Source organism: Epinephelus lanceolatus, chromosome 1, assembly GCF_041903045.1.
Source record: "Epinephelus lanceolatus isolate andai-2023 chromosome 1, ASM4190304v1, whole genome shotgun sequence".
Taxonomy (NCBI): Eukaryota; Metazoa; Chordata; class Actinopteri; order Perciformes; family Serranidae; genus Epinephelus; species Epinephelus lanceolatus.
This window is the reverse complement of record NC_135734.1, coordinates 33,188,982-33,205,430: the sequence shown is the minus strand read 5'-3', so window position 1 is coordinate 33,205,430 and position 16,449 is coordinate 33,188,982. Positions and strand designations below refer to the sequence as shown.

Here is a 16,449-nt window from a genome sequence, read left to right as displayed (position 1 = left end):
CTCTGAGGAGTTGAAAGGATGTAAACACTCTTAACACCTAAACAGAGACACCTGAGCCCTTTCTCCCTGCCCGCCCCTCTCACTCAGGTGTTTTTCTTCTCCTGATGTGTAATACACCTTCCGCTCCAATACAGTAAGCCAAGAATTTTAATGAGCGTCAAATGCTTTATTGAACGATTAAGTTCTCACCCATATTATTACTGTTGCGACACAATTACCATTACATCTACTCATGACCCTCTCGTAATATGAGTATGTTTTAGGAGTGTTAACAGTCCAATTAAATCCTTAAATAAAAGCACTAAAGAGAAATCACTGGTTGGATATGCCAGTGTGCTCAAGTTTAACAAAAAAAATTTTTTTTTGGATGTCAAAAGAGAGAGGTCAAATATCAGCGCTGACCTTGAATCCCTCTTTCTGCCGGCTTAAAATCAAATTAGCAATGTTGGTGTAGTAAATAGAGTCAGACCTACATTTTAACAGCCAAACTGTCATTTACCTTTGGTCCATTCTGGACCACTGCAGCACTTGCTTGACTCACTCATTTTTGGTTTTCCATTAGCAAAAGTTGCAGATAGTACCTGTTACTTTTTTAGGTACCATCTCAGTTGATGTTCCAAGCACACTGAGCCGGCACTAGAGGATAGGAATAACACACTGCAGACCACTGATTAGTCAGAGAGACATGTCATAGGACATCTTGCACAAGCCCATTTTAAAATAGTTACTGACAATAGCAACTGCAATTTTTTAATTCACCCAACTCAGATTTTGGAAAATGGAAGCCCACAAAAATTTGCTGTACATTATGGTGTACAAGTGATGAGGTGCAGATGTTCCTCTCTTGGGTTGCCAATGACAAAATTCAGGGAGTGTCACGTTAAAGATGATGTCTTGGCGAGTTCACACGGCATCACTATGGCAATCAGCTGAGAATCCTGCCTGTACTGAGAGCGCACTATTTACAGTGGAAGATGAAATGGAGAAATGGACCTGGAACAAAAAGTGAGCTGAGTTAAACTGAGTCTATACGGACCATGCAGTGAAAATGAGGCTTAAGTAGGAGCTGAGGCACAGCGATGCTTTAGGCTACATACAAACATCGGCATGCTAACATGCTCACAGTGACAATGTTAACATGCTGATGTTCAGCGAGTCTAATGTTTACCATGTTCACTATCTTAGTGTAGCATTCCAGCAGCCTAACAATTGTTAATTAGCATGAAACACAAAGTACAGCTGAGGCTTAAGGGAAGGTCATTAGTTTTGCAGTTGTTTGGTCATAAATCAAAGTATCTGACAGACCTGATGACACAGAATTCGTCCTGTCTGGAACATGAATGTAAGTTCCAAATTTTACAGTAAACCATTTAACAGTAAAGCCATTTCACTAAAAACTACAAATCATCAAGGTAAGCAGGACTAATCCTCTGAGGACCACGAATGTTCTCCAACAAATATCATGGCAATCCATCAAATATTTGTTGAGATATTTCAGTCTGGATCAAAGCGGTCGGCCTACCTGCAGACTGACGTCAGTATCCCTATAGTGATGCTGCTGGCATGATTAAAAAGCCGGGCCACATGTTTATTTTTGGTACTCTGGATGGCTGCATTGCATCGGACAGCTGTGGCTTGTTCACTCACTAAGAAAGTAGAGCGCTTCGCTCCAGTCCTCAGATCACTGCACCGTCTACCTGTGTGCCAACATATTGACTTTGAGATGCTTTTACTTTTTTGTAAGGCGCCTAATTGATTATGGACAAAGAAGTACTGTTATCTGATTCTCTAGAAATCTCAGTTCATCTTAGATAGCTTATAAAACAGGGTGAAGCAGCATTTAGTTTCTGCTCCAACTCTTACTGCTTTTAATTTAGTGTTTGCCGATACTTATGTTAACATTTTAGGCCATTCTTTTCTGAAACTGCTCTACTTTTATTCTCTTATCCATCATGCTTGTGTATTTTCCCTCCTTTCATTCTATGCTAATTTATTTTTCCTTCTCATGGTCTTTTAAACTTTTAATGCATTTATGCCTTATGTATTGTAAATCCCTTTGAATTGTGTTTGTGGCATACATATAAATATCTTGCCTCTCCTTGCCTGCTGCACCAGCCCCTGCTGCTGTTGTTGTGGAGCATCTCTGAATGTTTTAGCAATAATGAGGTCCCCCAAACCCTGGAGCCTGACACTTAAGTGAAAGATGCCTCCATCCATGCTCATTAAATCATATTAGTATTCTTGTCTTGCCGCTCTGTACATAATGACAGTGATGACAGGACAAAGACTCTCTGTGTGAATTTGTCAGATGGTTAACACCTCTGAAGTCTGTGTTTGTTACCTCTGGAGGCTCTTGAGGGGATTTGTTTACGTGAAGAGCCTCTTGCGCTGCGACCCACAACGCTGCTCTAATAACGTCATCAGCATCCCCACTGGAGTGCAGCGGTTGGTGTGTTGTTTGACTGCATCCCGGCATACAGCACACTTTATGAATGTATGACCAAGGAAACGTGCTCCAGGCTTGTTCCGTATCATTTGTGGAGATACTTGCCTTTCTTGCTGCTTGCTTTGTAGCATTGTCATCCACAAAAATACATTTTCAGCTTTATCTTTCACCAGATAGTGACTGAACATGAGCTGTTGCATGGAGTACTCCATTTTACATTTGGTACAGAAAATACCTCCAGCAGCCATTTTGATTCCTTGATGTTTTTATTTCTTTTTTCCATGCTGGATTTTGTTCTCATGCTTCGAGGTTTGATGATGTGCGCTGCTTCTCAAAGTGGTAGCAGTGAGTCTTCACCATGTGCATTTAAGCACCAGCGAGTGACTGAGGTGGAAGAATATTAGCAGTGAGGGGAGATGAATGCTAACAGTTTAAGCTCGGGCCCTTAAGGAATGTCATTTTGATCCAGTGTCCGCTGGTCAAAATGACAGACATCACTGGAGGCACATTAGATCAGCTGCAGCCTATCAACATTAATTTAGTAACAGCTAAAATAAAAAGCTTGGATGTTCTGTGGTTAATGTGCAGCCGGTGTCTTTGTTCAGCCAAAGATTGATTGAGTGAAAAGACGCATCACTCTGTAACAAAACTGTGTGACACCATGAGTGGACTGTGTGTTTTTTCAGTTCAGCAGGGATCCTTTGACTGACTCTTCTCTCAGATACATTTAATCACTGTTTCATCATATTTTCAAATCTAGGTGACAAGTTGTGATCATGAATTAGGCCGCCAATAAAAGCATTTGTGCTTTTGCCTTTTCAGCTGACAAAAGGTGATTAGACATAGAGTTATAATTATTTAAGCCTTTAGTTATTTGCAAATGTGTAAAAAATAATTTTAATAACATTCAACAGTAGGATTCAGTTTAAGCTGTTAGCCTCAAGAGGCTGTGGTTTACAGGGATTATAGTACAGCTAAGGGGTGATTGTTGTTAGTCAAGACGCAGAGTGGAGAAGTGTCTTTTGCTTTTATAGAACAGCTACTACAGATAACTGGTAATGGTTCATAAAATAAATACACAGCAACGTAAAGATGCAATCATTTATTGATTAAAAAAATCAGTGGCAACATGGAGTCAAAGATGTTCCTTCCCATGGCTTGAATACAGTTGTGGCAAACTTGTTGATTTCTATTGTCATTTTCAGCTGTAACTGTATTATTTAAACACATATAGTTAAACTCAGTGGTCCGACCTATCTGATGTTTCTGATGTGCTTATTTTATGACCTTGTCACTTTATCATATTAGAATCTACTGGCATGGAAGCTGAACAGTATACTGCTGTGGACAGGGTTGCAGGAAAAACGTATTTTGGCCACCTAAAAAAACACTATATTTAAATACTTTCACCTTACACACTAACCAACTGAGGTAGCGGTAGACCAGAAACTCAAGTATCCATACCTGAAATTACTGTTTTTATCATTGGAGTCTGGTAACGTTGATTCGATGGCTTCAGTTACCTGCCAGAAAAAGGATGTCTGATGGCAGGGTGAAGTGGTGAAAATATTCTAAATATAGAGTTCACCTAAACTGGTATTGATTTTTTTGGTGGGTCTTTTGTAGGTGGCTAAAAACTAACTAATTAAGGCAACATCCGCTCAGCGCTGTTTGATTTTAATGTACATGATGCTACAATTTTCTACATGGAAGTTATTGTAAATAAATATTGTGATCTGTACCTAATATTAGGAAGGAAGTTACAGGAGTTTATAATTACATGATATGTATCTACCATCAGTAACAATTGTGCTCACTTTCCCTGAGCTGTTGTCTCTTGCCAGCGACATCATTTTTTAAATAATGTCACATTTTACAAAACATAGCGAAAGCTAGAGAAACGCGAGCATAATGGCTTCAGATAAAAACACGCGAGCTAACTGAAGTTACATTGTCGACCAACATAGATTGTTGAGGTCATTGGTCAGCTTTGGATGGAGATAAAGGGCCAGTGGATTGGGTGGCAGCAACGACACCACTGAAGTCATAGGACACAGTGGGTTCATAAATCCCTATAGGCCCTGTTTGTTTCTTTCACCAGCGTCTTCGTGGTTTGTTCATTTTCCTGTTTCTCACATTATGCAAATTGGCAAAAAAAAAAATCCATAATGGCAGACTTTTATGATTATGCATTAACTGAATGACTGTGTTGAGTATTTCTGCCTGTTCTTGTCCTAGTGGAAGATGAATTATTCAGGCTTTAGTTGGCGGTTGCCCTTTTTAGTTCTGCGTCCCATACAGTGTGACAACAGGTGACTAACTGGTGCAGTAATACTAAAACTGTGATGCAGCTATGTGTTTATAAAGTATTTTGTAATGGCTTTGAACATGGCTCAGCAAATTATAATCAGGGACCAGAACTATCCGTGAAATGGTGTCAAACCCTGTTCCCCAGTGTTGCCCACAGCAGAGACAGCAACTTGTAGCTTTGTGGAAATGAATGCAGGTAATGGTTGAGGAAATGAGGAAGGAATGTACCTCCCATGCAACAGAAATAGTCATCGGTGCTGCATGTGGATCAACTGATGAAGTCGGTCAGACCCAGTTTTCTGTGTGTGTGTGTGTTCATCTCCTAGCTGTATGAATCATAGGAAATTGAAATAAATGTTATTTTGCTTTCATCTTCGCTTGCAGTGAGCATACACTGTTCTCTCGCTTATGTAAAGGATTAGAGAAGAATCAGCACACTTTTTGTATGCACTCTGCTCAATCGTTCAGGGTCATTCAGGCCTGTAGCAAATAATAAATTGGCCTTTGGCACAAAATAAAATTAAATCCTACCGCATTGTCTGACATTGTCATTCTTATTTGCTACTCCCCCTGAAGCACAAATCATGCAAATCATTCAGCTTTCAATTACATTTTTTTTTTGTGGGTGAGAAATTATTATTGCAACTTATTTAATATCTGTTTATCCCAGCCCCCACAACTGGATGATTTTAGGATGCAGATTTTATTCACGTCCAATGCAAACTGACCCCAAGCCAAAATTTAATAGAAAATGTAAAAAAAAAATTTCATTAAGTTATAAAAAAAGAAGATAATTTTGTTCACAGCTGTGACATTTTCTATATAGTTTCCCCTTCCTGGATTTAAGGCATTTTTGTTCGTAGAAATTACCCTGAGCAAAACTTATTATGACAAATTATTGTAAAATGTAAGTTAATTAAATTTGAAATTTGTCATAATAAACACATTTGCATTTGTCACATAAACAAATGCACTGAAACTCAAAATTTATCCCACTAAATAATTACTACAATTACTCACTAAACTTTATGTACTAACCATGGTGACAAACGTATTGTGTTTCCTGTGACCAGAATAAAAGTCACTCTGTGTTTTGCCAGTTTGTCGGAAGTGTTCAGTTTGTATTAGCAGTAACGTAATACAACTCTGATACAGCAATATGAGAGTTAACAGTGAGCAGTGAGGCTGATATCAGTGAGTCAGAATTAAAAACAGTTATTCTGGATTGCATGCACACAATACTAAAATTCATCAGGATATCACAGTAAAGTCACATGACGTATTTTCATTGCAATCCTGAAGCCCAAGCTAGGAGGTAGGCAGAAAAAGTGAATGACATGTATATGCTACTAATACACCATATTTATACTAATACACCCCCAAAAAAACCCAGTCAATGTTGTGCAGTCAATAAGACAAAAAGACAATAAATAAAACCCACTAAAATTCAGAAACCACAGCAAGAAGGATGTGTCTTTCATACTCAGTATTCATTTTTTCAGCTGTTTTTTAAAGTATTCAAAAAATGGTTATATTTAATTGCATTTGGGATGTAGGTACTTCCTCATTTCAGTTTAATGAATCGCCTGTACCTCGTCCATCATGGCGCTTTCAAATCAAGCTACAGGAATAGAAAGAAACAAGGCATTAGACAACAGTTGAGCTCCAAACAACGTACCTTGCTGTTTCGTCAGCTTCAAATCCGAAATGTCATCATCAAAATAAAACATGAACTTTTTAGTGATCAAACACACTGTGCGCTGCTCATCTAAAATTTGATCTCCTTCATGTTGCCCTGCTCGGCTCAAAGACTGTTGGACACTCGTGGCTCTGTTAGTCTGTTTTTAACAATCAGAATATTATTTTAATCACATCACCGTATTGCTTATAACTAGTTCAATACAAGTTGGATTTAGCACTGTGACATCATCAGTATAGGTTGTGTCACAACAACAAATGCCACCTCAGTCAGTTTAGATCAAATGAAACAGGTTTAAGCTCAAACCCAACTCTGCCACAAGCGAATTTTGGACTGTAAGTGATTGCAAAAATGGGAAGTTTGTTAAAAACACACTTTGTTTTTAAAGGCCCAGTGTGTAATATTTGGCATGGTTTATTGTCAATCTGAATGTGAATCTGAATATTCTACCCATTAATATGTTTATATAAGTGTATAATCGCTATAAAATAAAATTCGTTTGGTTTTCGTAGCCTTATAATTATGCTTTTATATATATATATAGCAAGGGCCTTGCTTTAGAGAGGTCGCCATCTTGCGCCGCCATGTATGTACGGCAGACCGAGCGGACAATCCAGCCAGCCAGAGAACGCATTTCACGTGTATAAATAAACCAACGAAGACAGCGGAAGAAAGGAAGAAGGAGGAGGAAACAGCAGAGAGTGTTAGTAGTTCGTGGATAGAGAGTAGTGAAAAGTTTTTTTAGTTATAAAGTTTGCGAATGGACCACACTTACCACGCAACAGGAGAGAATGAACCCGAACCGTCATCTGCGAGGAAAAGAAGATGCAGCTTCACTCCTTGTGATGCACTCTCTGCAGCGCTTTTCCTCCTGATGATATATCTCCCCAGTGATGGTAGCAGTAGCACCGAATCCCATTCTGTGCATTCAGCCTCTCTTCTCACCTCAGCATCAAACACATGGAGTTCCTCATCTGTGTACTCCAGCTCAAACAGGTATGGCTCTGGGTCTGTGTCCGCTACAAGAAACTCTTCAAAATCGCGTTCAAAGTCGTCCATTGCAGCTACTATAGTCCGGAGATATTGCTAGGCTAAATAAACAGCTGAGCTCTGTTTACAGGCTACGCTGTCAGTCAGTGTGCGGGCTGGAGATTGGTGGAGCAGAGAGGGGAGGGGGTGCCCGCTAGGTATTGTAAACGAGTATGTGTGTATGGAGTGTGTCTGTTACGCTAGATGAGTCAGAGTTTGGGACGGAGTCTTTTACCCCCTGGAGTGTTACCGGAGTTTTTGGAGTGCTCAAATAAACGGGCCTTTTTCCCGAACGCTACTCTGGTCTCCTGCTCGTGAGGGATTCATTACAATATTGTAACATGGTTTAGATTTCTAAATAAATATTCGTCTCGTGGCTAGATAGACCTACTCCTGAAAAACTCATGCGCAAGGCTTTTTGTCCCTACGAGGCCACTGTCATTTATCCAACGGGAGGGGTGAGCGAGTGAGCCCTGCAATCTAGAATTTGACCACTGATTTCAACCCATTTTACACACTGGCCCTTTAAGTACAGTCAATATCTGGCACAGAGCTACTGATATAGAGAATACATTGAATTGCTATTGCATAAACAGTATCAAAAACATATTGTGATGTAATTAAAACATAAGGATTGTACCTGTTGTACTGTCATTCTAATTCCCCACACAGTAATTCTACTGCCGCTGCCTCTGTCTGCTGTGTACATGTGGCATCTGTTGAATGTCCTCTGGCTAACCTACCTGTCTGATTGTGATAAACTTCCTCTTTTCTTGAGATCTGTCACCTCTTTCTGCTACTTCAGGACTATATTCACATCTCAAAACAACTTGCTCATGTTTTTAAGTACTCAAAACTGCTATGTAACCGTATCCAAGTCTAAATTTTCTCATACAACAGCTGAGAGCATGGGGTGTGTGTGAGAGATGGTGAGCGATGTGTCTGTATCGGTGTATTTGTAGTTTATGTTTGTTATGTAATGCAGTTTTGTTCTGTATTTGTGTCTAGAGGACTTCTTGAAAACGATGCCACATCTCAAGGGGCTCTCCTTTCAGTAATTTCAAATTCTTCCTGAGGTTTCCTTACTCTAAACTATCGGTCTAAAGATTCAAGGTGTCATGTGTTTTACAGATTGTAAAGCTCTCTAAGATAAATGTGTGCTTGTGGTGTCTGTAAATCCAATTGACTTTTCAGATGTGATATCTCATATAGATTTAATGCATAGCTTGAGACTTCACTGTCACAGCAGATGGTCTCTAAGCCACGAGTCCATCTCGCCACCACATTCCCTGACAGTATGTGCCCTTTTGCTTTTATCCTGGGCTTGACTCCTCTCATTATTGGTACACTGTGGGTTGTCCACAGACACAGGAAGAGGGTGGAATAGCTTTGTGATTGTAGTCCTGATCTGACCAGAGGCTGCTCAGTTACATGCTTTCTATTTCCATCTCTTTCCATGAGGTCGCCTTGCTCACCCTCCCATTAGTGATTCTCTTCTGCCTCTCTGCCTCTCTCTCTCTTATGTACAGTATTTCTGTCTCTGTCCTATAATCACCCTCTTCCATTTTCCCATCTGTCTTGCTCTCTTCCCATTAATCCTATTTCTCCCCCCTCATCCATCCTGTCTCACCTTTCACACCTTCCGCCTCCCCGCTGCTGGACTTTTTTTTCCACTCCACTGCAGAATCTCATCAGGCGGTAGCTCTTTCAACCAAAAAGACAGGCACCTGCTTAGGGTGGCGGACAACTTCAGAGATTTAATTTAATGCAAACATGGCGGTTGGTGCGGCGCTACATGAGAACAATGGCTTGTGAGATGGATAAAACAACATAGCTCCAGATGGCTCTTTCTCTGGGTGGCCTGCTTCCTCCCAGTGGGCATGTGCCGACTCTGCGAAAAGGGTGTTGTTATCACCTGTGTCTCTTCTCCTGCACCTGGGGGGAGGGAAGGTCTATTTTTATCAGCATCACATTGCTAAGGAAATGTGAGCCGGGAGGAGGAAGATAGGAGTGGAAGCAGTCCTTCCTCCGAGATGCACAGTATAGGATAATACTGTAGGTTGACAGCAATGTGAGCCTAACCAGAACATATAACTCTATTTCTGGACAAACACACTGGCTGCTGTCACACTTATCTGCTGTGCCTCTCCATTAGGGCTGCAGCTAATGGTCATTAGCTGATTACTTAATTAGCCTTTTTTTCAACGTGTCAGAAAATATTGAAAAATGACGGTAACTATTTCCAAAAGCCACTAGGTGACATTTTTAAATGTCTGACAGACAGTCCAAAAGCTAAAGATATCACTTAACTGTCACATGAGTGAAAGGTGATTAGCAGTTCTTGACATAAAAAAGCTGGAACTAGAAAATGTTTAAAAGAAAATGATTTTTAGATTATCAAAATAGTTGCAGATTTTTTTTTTTTTTGTCGGTTGACTAACCAGTTTAATCTGTGCGACATCCAGTGTTGGGCAACTTACTTGGAAAACGTAGTGAGCTAAGCTACCAGTTGCTCTACATCAAAATGAAGTTTCACCACATTGATTGATTGATTTTTTTTTGGTGTCATGCACACTTACATGTGCCCAACTCTCGTGGGTTTACAAGACACCATTACAATGACGTTGCAGTAACAATCAAAAAGTCAAGTTAATTAACTAAACCGTCCAGAAACAGAATACTCTGCCCTCTGTCCCAGGCCTGGCAAAGAGATTCAGCCACAAAAAGATAACCTTCCTGAAACAAAGCTCAAATTTTTTCATCCAGTCAAAAAAAAGCAACATAGATAGAGGTCATTTTACTGTAAAGTACATTCCTTATGTCTTCATGTCCTCCTGAGACCTGGACTTTTGTTTGATATGCATTTTTAATTTCTCCTAGCTATTTGGGATTAGTAGGACCTGATAAGTATTAAAACCTAAATAAGCCCAGATGTCCTCAAACGAGACAATAATAAAGTCCCAACGTCCTTAAACGAGATGATAAAAACGTCCCAATGTCCTCAAAGGATTACTTTCTAATTAGCAATGTCTTGGTACTGTTGCTAAAATTGGTCAAATTTCTTGTCATATCAAACTACAAACATTATTTATCATAAATAGACAAGTTTCAATCATTAAATATGATCAGGTTTTGTACCTTGACTGACTTGGCAGAGATGGCTACCATCTTGTTTTTGCATGGATTAGTGTATTGTGTTCTTACTACCACTAGATAGCACAAAATGTGTCCACGGACGAGGACGACAGGCTTAAGTTAAGCTGAATTAATGTATAAGGTCCAGTAAACCCAAAATGTGATGTCCTCATATGAGGACAACGGGTCTCAGGAGGATATACAGGGTAGTAAAACAAGAAGTGAACCTCATTCTCAGCTTCACTTAAATTACACAACAAACAAATTCTGTCCTCCTCTGGGGTGGTGTTACATCTTTCAGTCTCTTCCAATCTGTAATGTTCCTTAGCACAAATATGCACATAATGTGGTTCAAATAATGAGGCAAACACATGAAAAAGTAAAACTCTTTGGGCAGAATCCTCAAGCCTCAGACGGCTCTGAATACTGTTTTTTTGATGTTTTTTTTCTAATTTTGAGATGCACTGACATCAGCGGGTGAATTCAGGCGTTCCAGCACAGACAGAATGAGAAAAATAAAATGTTTTTTGGCCATTGAAGCATGTAAACATGATCTAGTAGAAATCCAAAACAGAAACATGACCCTGATGATGACCACTATAGGTCCTCTTTAAAAGGATGTTTGTGTTTGTCTCTCTTGTTATCGTCTTGGAGAAGAAGACTGAACGGAAGGTTCAAGCTCTGTAATACACTGAAGACATGCAGTTAATATTTTCTCTTCTGAAGACCTGTTATCTCCAGTATGTCAAATCTTGAGTACATTTTTTCCTCTTGATGCACCACTTACCAGTGTCTGTCTTATGATGGTATAGTTAAGGGTCTTGGGAGGTTAATTTGATAATTGTAGTCTTATTTTTAGACCGGCCATCTTGAGAATCAGAGCTTCCTGGCCTGTCATAACAACAAGTCTTCCCCCTCCTACTCCTTCTCTCATTATCAGCCCTGTTGACCTTTCCTCTTGAGCTTGTTTTCCAGCCGTACTGTGGAGCTATCGATTGGTTTAATTCATTTTACAGGGATTAGGGGTTCGCCATGCTTTTCTCCCCAGGTTGCCCAGTGATGGTCTTAATAGGCATAAGACCGTGTAGACTGGAGCTAATGGCATGGAGAGTAGATGTCAGCGTTTCAGTGCACATGTACATGTGGATCATTTGACATTATGGTTCACATGAAGCAACTCATTCTCTGACTATTACCATTTTAGAGGATGTTATTGAGGATGGCAGTAATACTCAAAAAGAAGCAGAAAGTTTGGGAGTGAAACCCTTCACAATCAAGAACTACTTAAAACACTTTTCAAGATGCAGCTGTGTTCGACAACCGTATGTCACTTCATTTCTGACAGGTTAGACTGTACAGTTCCATGATTCATCAAGCATGTGACAGAGAGGAAGAGAAGCCTGAGGTTGGCATGACTTTAAAAAAAAAATCTGATGCTTTTAGCAGGCTTAGCCAGTTTTTTTAGGCATTTAAAGTCTATTTCAAAAGCAGTCGAAGGGCGAGAGGCGAGGTGATGAATCAGAATAGAGTCAGAGCCATTGCTAAATATGTCAACACTTTAAGATGAACAGTGGTGAGGTAATCGAGATAATGACCCCATCAAGGCAAAAATGACACATTTGCGCACACACACAACAGAGAACTGGTAATGTGTTTTAAATGACACAGCAGGCTGGAGACAGAGGTGCATGCCACATGCAGTGGGTGGTAAATGAGCTGCTCTACATTTTTATGAATTTTCAGCCTCTGAACACTACATCCAGAGACACTTTGTCGAGGTCACCTCATGAACCCTCGCAGAGCCAATCTTTTCCCCACTTTGTAAGATTGCCCGTTGACTCCGCTGCCATCGTATGGCTTTTTGAAATACAAATGATCTGTGATTTTCCACATTACTGGTGAAGAATCGAGCTGATTTGTATTGGTCTGTTTCCTGGGGCTGATTGTAGAGGTTTTGTGTGCATCAGGGTCACTGCGGTTAACCTTGGATGGCAGCAGTTCACCTCAGGTCATTCTCATCATGGAATCTTAAATAACCAGAGTAATCCAAGGCCAGTCCCCTTTCTCATTTTTACCCGGACCCCTCATTTTCAACTGCCGCCTTGCCCCTCGGAACAGAGATACAAATGGCAGTGGTTTAAATCTTCCCTATGAAATGGGACAACCCTTGGAGACCCTGATACGTAGGTATCAATGCTGCCGTTTATGCAAACAAATGATGAGTGTTATTGCGAATAGTTGTCTTCTGTTTCTGTGATTTGTCCTGCTTCATTACCGCACTGCATGCAGGACTGTCATACAAACCAGCCCAAACAATGTAATTTTAGCTAGCGAGCTAGTTAGCTACCGACACATCAGCATACTAGTGTTTCATTCTTTTTACAAAGGAAAGGGTAATGTATTGGAATAACATGAAATTTAGATAATGCAATAGTTATTGTAATTTTAAAATCTTTGTTAACAAAAGAAACTAAATTTGTGGGTTTCTTTTGTTGCCTGTGCAGCCCTCTTGCCAATGATTTCTCATTACACTTGGTTTGAAGTGTGCCGCTGAAAAACCTCCATTTGGAGGGCCATGTAGCCCCAACAGTTCTCCCTACCCCTCTATCCCAACAAGCATTGGGACACCCTACGCCTAGTCTCTATATACAGACTCTACATTCAGTGAATGTAGAGTCTGTAGGCAAACCCCGGAGATCTTGCCTCCGGAAGAAGAGCGGAAGAGCCCTGGTTTCCGGTTGTAGGCTGTTTGTAGTCCGCATGATATTGACCAATCATGTTTGAGCTGGCTGCAGTTATTGCCAGGTTAAACAGTCCGTGCGGTGAAGTAAAAAATGGCTGAACACAATTGGCGTCACTGCAAACTCTGAAACCATCGCAGTGGTTCAGCATATTTACTTATACATAAATGGAAGTCGGAAAGGGAAATTTGCCTCCTCCGTCCAAATCAAACCGGAATGCCAAAAAATCGGGGGTCTGCCCCCAGAGGCTGTATCGCCGCCTGCCGGAAGTCAGACGCCGAATACAGCCGATGGGTTCCGAGAATGCCCTACGCCTAGATGTGAATGTTCAAAAGTGAGGGCTTAGGGCTAAGTGGTAGGGGCACGGAGTGATCGGGTTTGGGCCCAAACCTATGTGTAAAGCAGTGCCGGCCCACAGCATAGTGATTATAGGCGAAAGCTAACAGCATTGTCATCCATTATTTTGAAATAGTACGTTAGGCCACAACAACATACCTACATAGCAAAGCCTACTGAATAACAGAAAGGCCTTTTTTCCCAACCCCCCTCCCCAGCTCATACACTTTACCTGCTCTCTGGGGGAGATGGGCGGATTATCCAAAGTCACTGCAAGGAGGGGATATAGAGAGAAGGAAAATGAAAAACCAACAAATCTGTGTTGAAAGCAACAGGAGCAGAGCTAGTTATCATTGCCTCTGAGCAACTGGTGGCTGCAACCAACAGCTGCTCAGAGGTTACATTGATTTACATTGTGAAGCATTTAAGCTCTATTCAGTAAATATTAGTACTTGGCGAAGGTAAATTATAACGTACTCATGATGTGTTCAATGTAATCTTGTAATATGTAGCTTTTGGCAAAAAACTTAAATAAATACTAAAATAAATACGGGAAGAAACAGTTGAAATTTTCATGGCAGTAAATTGTTATTTTAAATATTGGTATTAGCATCGAACCAGAATTTCAAAATCGATGCATCTTTAGTTCAATTGAAAGTTAATTTGTACATTTTATAATTTTACAATGTCATATATTATTGTTTATTCTTCTGTGCTAGTTAAGTTGTAATTTTTTTTAATGATTATTGATTTATATGATTATTATAAGACTGCAGAATGTTACCTGAAGCAAATTAGCTAGCAAATTTATTTTTATCTTATTTTTTATTGTTAGTTAGGACACCAGATGTGCTAGGGCCACCGCTAGTGCAAAGCCTCACTGAAATAAATAAAGAAACTCTAATTTCATGATCAGTTATTTTGCAGTGCTTTCTCAAGTAATTAATAATTAATAAAAAGTGGGCATAATGCATCACACATCACATCACAATTTCCTAAAATCCAAGGTGACATTTTAGTTGCTTTTCCTGTCAAACTAACAGTCCAAACCCCAAAGATATTCAGTTTACTCTCATACAAGGTAAAAAAACAAAAGGAGCAAATCCACTCCAGTACTTGTTTAGTTTAATTGCTTGAAAAGTGACTCATTGACTGAAGTCAGTTGTCTAATTGTTGCAGAGTTATATTGGTTTTATTCTGTTCTTTTATGGATAATTTGATGATCTATGCAGCAGTCCAGAACTGCGTTTGACTGTTGTTCTCCTGGTTGTGTATACATGTTCAGCACAGTGTGTTTTGCCAAAGTGTCAACAGGACATAAGCATGTGACCACACAGTGTCCATCTGTAAGCCAACATGCCCTTCTGTCCTCCCTGCACCAGGCTGTCCCTGCTAGAAGAGTGGCGCGGCGTTCGAGATGCAGCACTGTCAGAGCTCAGTGGGATCGAGGGCTGCATCTTTGTCCACGCTGGAGGCTTTATTGGCGGGAACAAGAACCAGGAAGGAGCCCTGGAGATGGCTCGGAGGACCCTGCAGGCTGCCGCTCAGGCCACAAACGGAAGCAGCTAAAGGGTCAGAGAGGAAAGCCAACAGCACATTTTGTTCTCGGGGCGGGGGGGGGGGGCAGTCTTTAGAAAGGATAGCAAGGATTTAAATCTTAGTTTTCTGTCTTGCAGCTTGTCCTTCCCAGTCAGGGCTAATGTTGTTCTGTTCTACCTCGCCATGATGGTGACGGTATGGAAATGGCAGCCAGGTAACCTTGGACCACTTCCCCTAATATGTATATTCCAACACAGGCTCGTTATTCTTCTTCTCTGTTTTCTCATAAATGTGGGTCTGTTTGTTGTTCATTTGCAATAAAATACTATTTGGATTAAATTTTGTAAACATTTCATGAGGATAAATCCATTATTAAAGTGACTGATTTTCCAATTCTGCTCGCACCTCTCTTCTTTCACCGTGCAGGAAATACAACGCACAGTCTGGCTGATCCAACTCCGGCGTCTTCAAAGCCTGTGAATACCATGGCCTTACCTTTCAAGGGTCGATTTTATATAGACATCTGGCCAGTGGTTCACCCTTTCATTTCCAGCATGCTGACATTAACTGTAGCACTACAAAGAGATACAGAGGCTACTTCCGCTGGCTGCCAGATCAAAGCGCCAATAATGAGGCCTGATTAATTCTGAGAAATTAAATTTCCAAACGCCACAAAGAGGCGCTTGGTATGGCAGCCAGTGTCGTGACAAGGTTACTGGCAGTGGGACGAGCTGTACAGTCAATTTCCCTGTAATAAAGTCGCGGGGATGTGCCTTGAATTTTCTCATGAATACTCCAGATTTTCTTCCCCCCTTATCTCTACCTGTTACTCTTCCCTTATTGCATTCTCCACGAGGCTGCCCTTCCGCCGCTCTTGCCCTGTGCAACATATTGCTCTATAATTTCATTGCCGTGCATTTTATTTCCATCAGTGCCGGCATCGCCATGCAAATGTCACAGGAGTGAAAAAAATAATTCATGAGTTGTTACTTAGAGCTTTTAATGTTGTTTCCTCTTTTCCTCGTCGTGTTCAGTGGTGCGGACCCTTTTACAGCCTTTCTTCGCCACTCTTAATTGAAACAGAGAAGCTTGTTACGCTTGGAGTGGATCCTGCTCAGAAGTACAAACATTTGACATTTACATAGATGGCCATAACATTAAAGCTCTTAGTGTATCATCTGATCTATATTTGGTCTCAAGTTTCAGCTGCTGAC

At 40.6% G+C, this 16,449-nt stretch overlaps 1 protein-coding gene across 2 annotated transcripts in view; it reads left to right on the top strand.

Moving 5' to 3' along the window:
• The window catches only part of myg1 (myg1 exonuclease), a 37,877-nt gene extending 22,249 nt beyond the window's left edge, over positions 1–15,628 (top strand). The window contains exons 7-8 of one of the 2 annotated variants that reach the window (XM_033625976.2): positions 15,079–15,268; positions 15,373–15,628. In XM_033625976.2, the coding sequence (XP_033481867.1) occupies positions 15,079–15,265 (187 nt within the window). In that variant the 3' untranslated portion in view covers positions 15,266–15,268; positions 15,373–15,628. Of the gene's footprint in view, positions 1–15,078 lie in introns of both variants that reach the window. The other variant, XM_033625975.2, reaches the window with a different exon arrangement.
• The last annotated feature ends 821 nt before the right edge of the window (positions 15,629–16,449 follow it).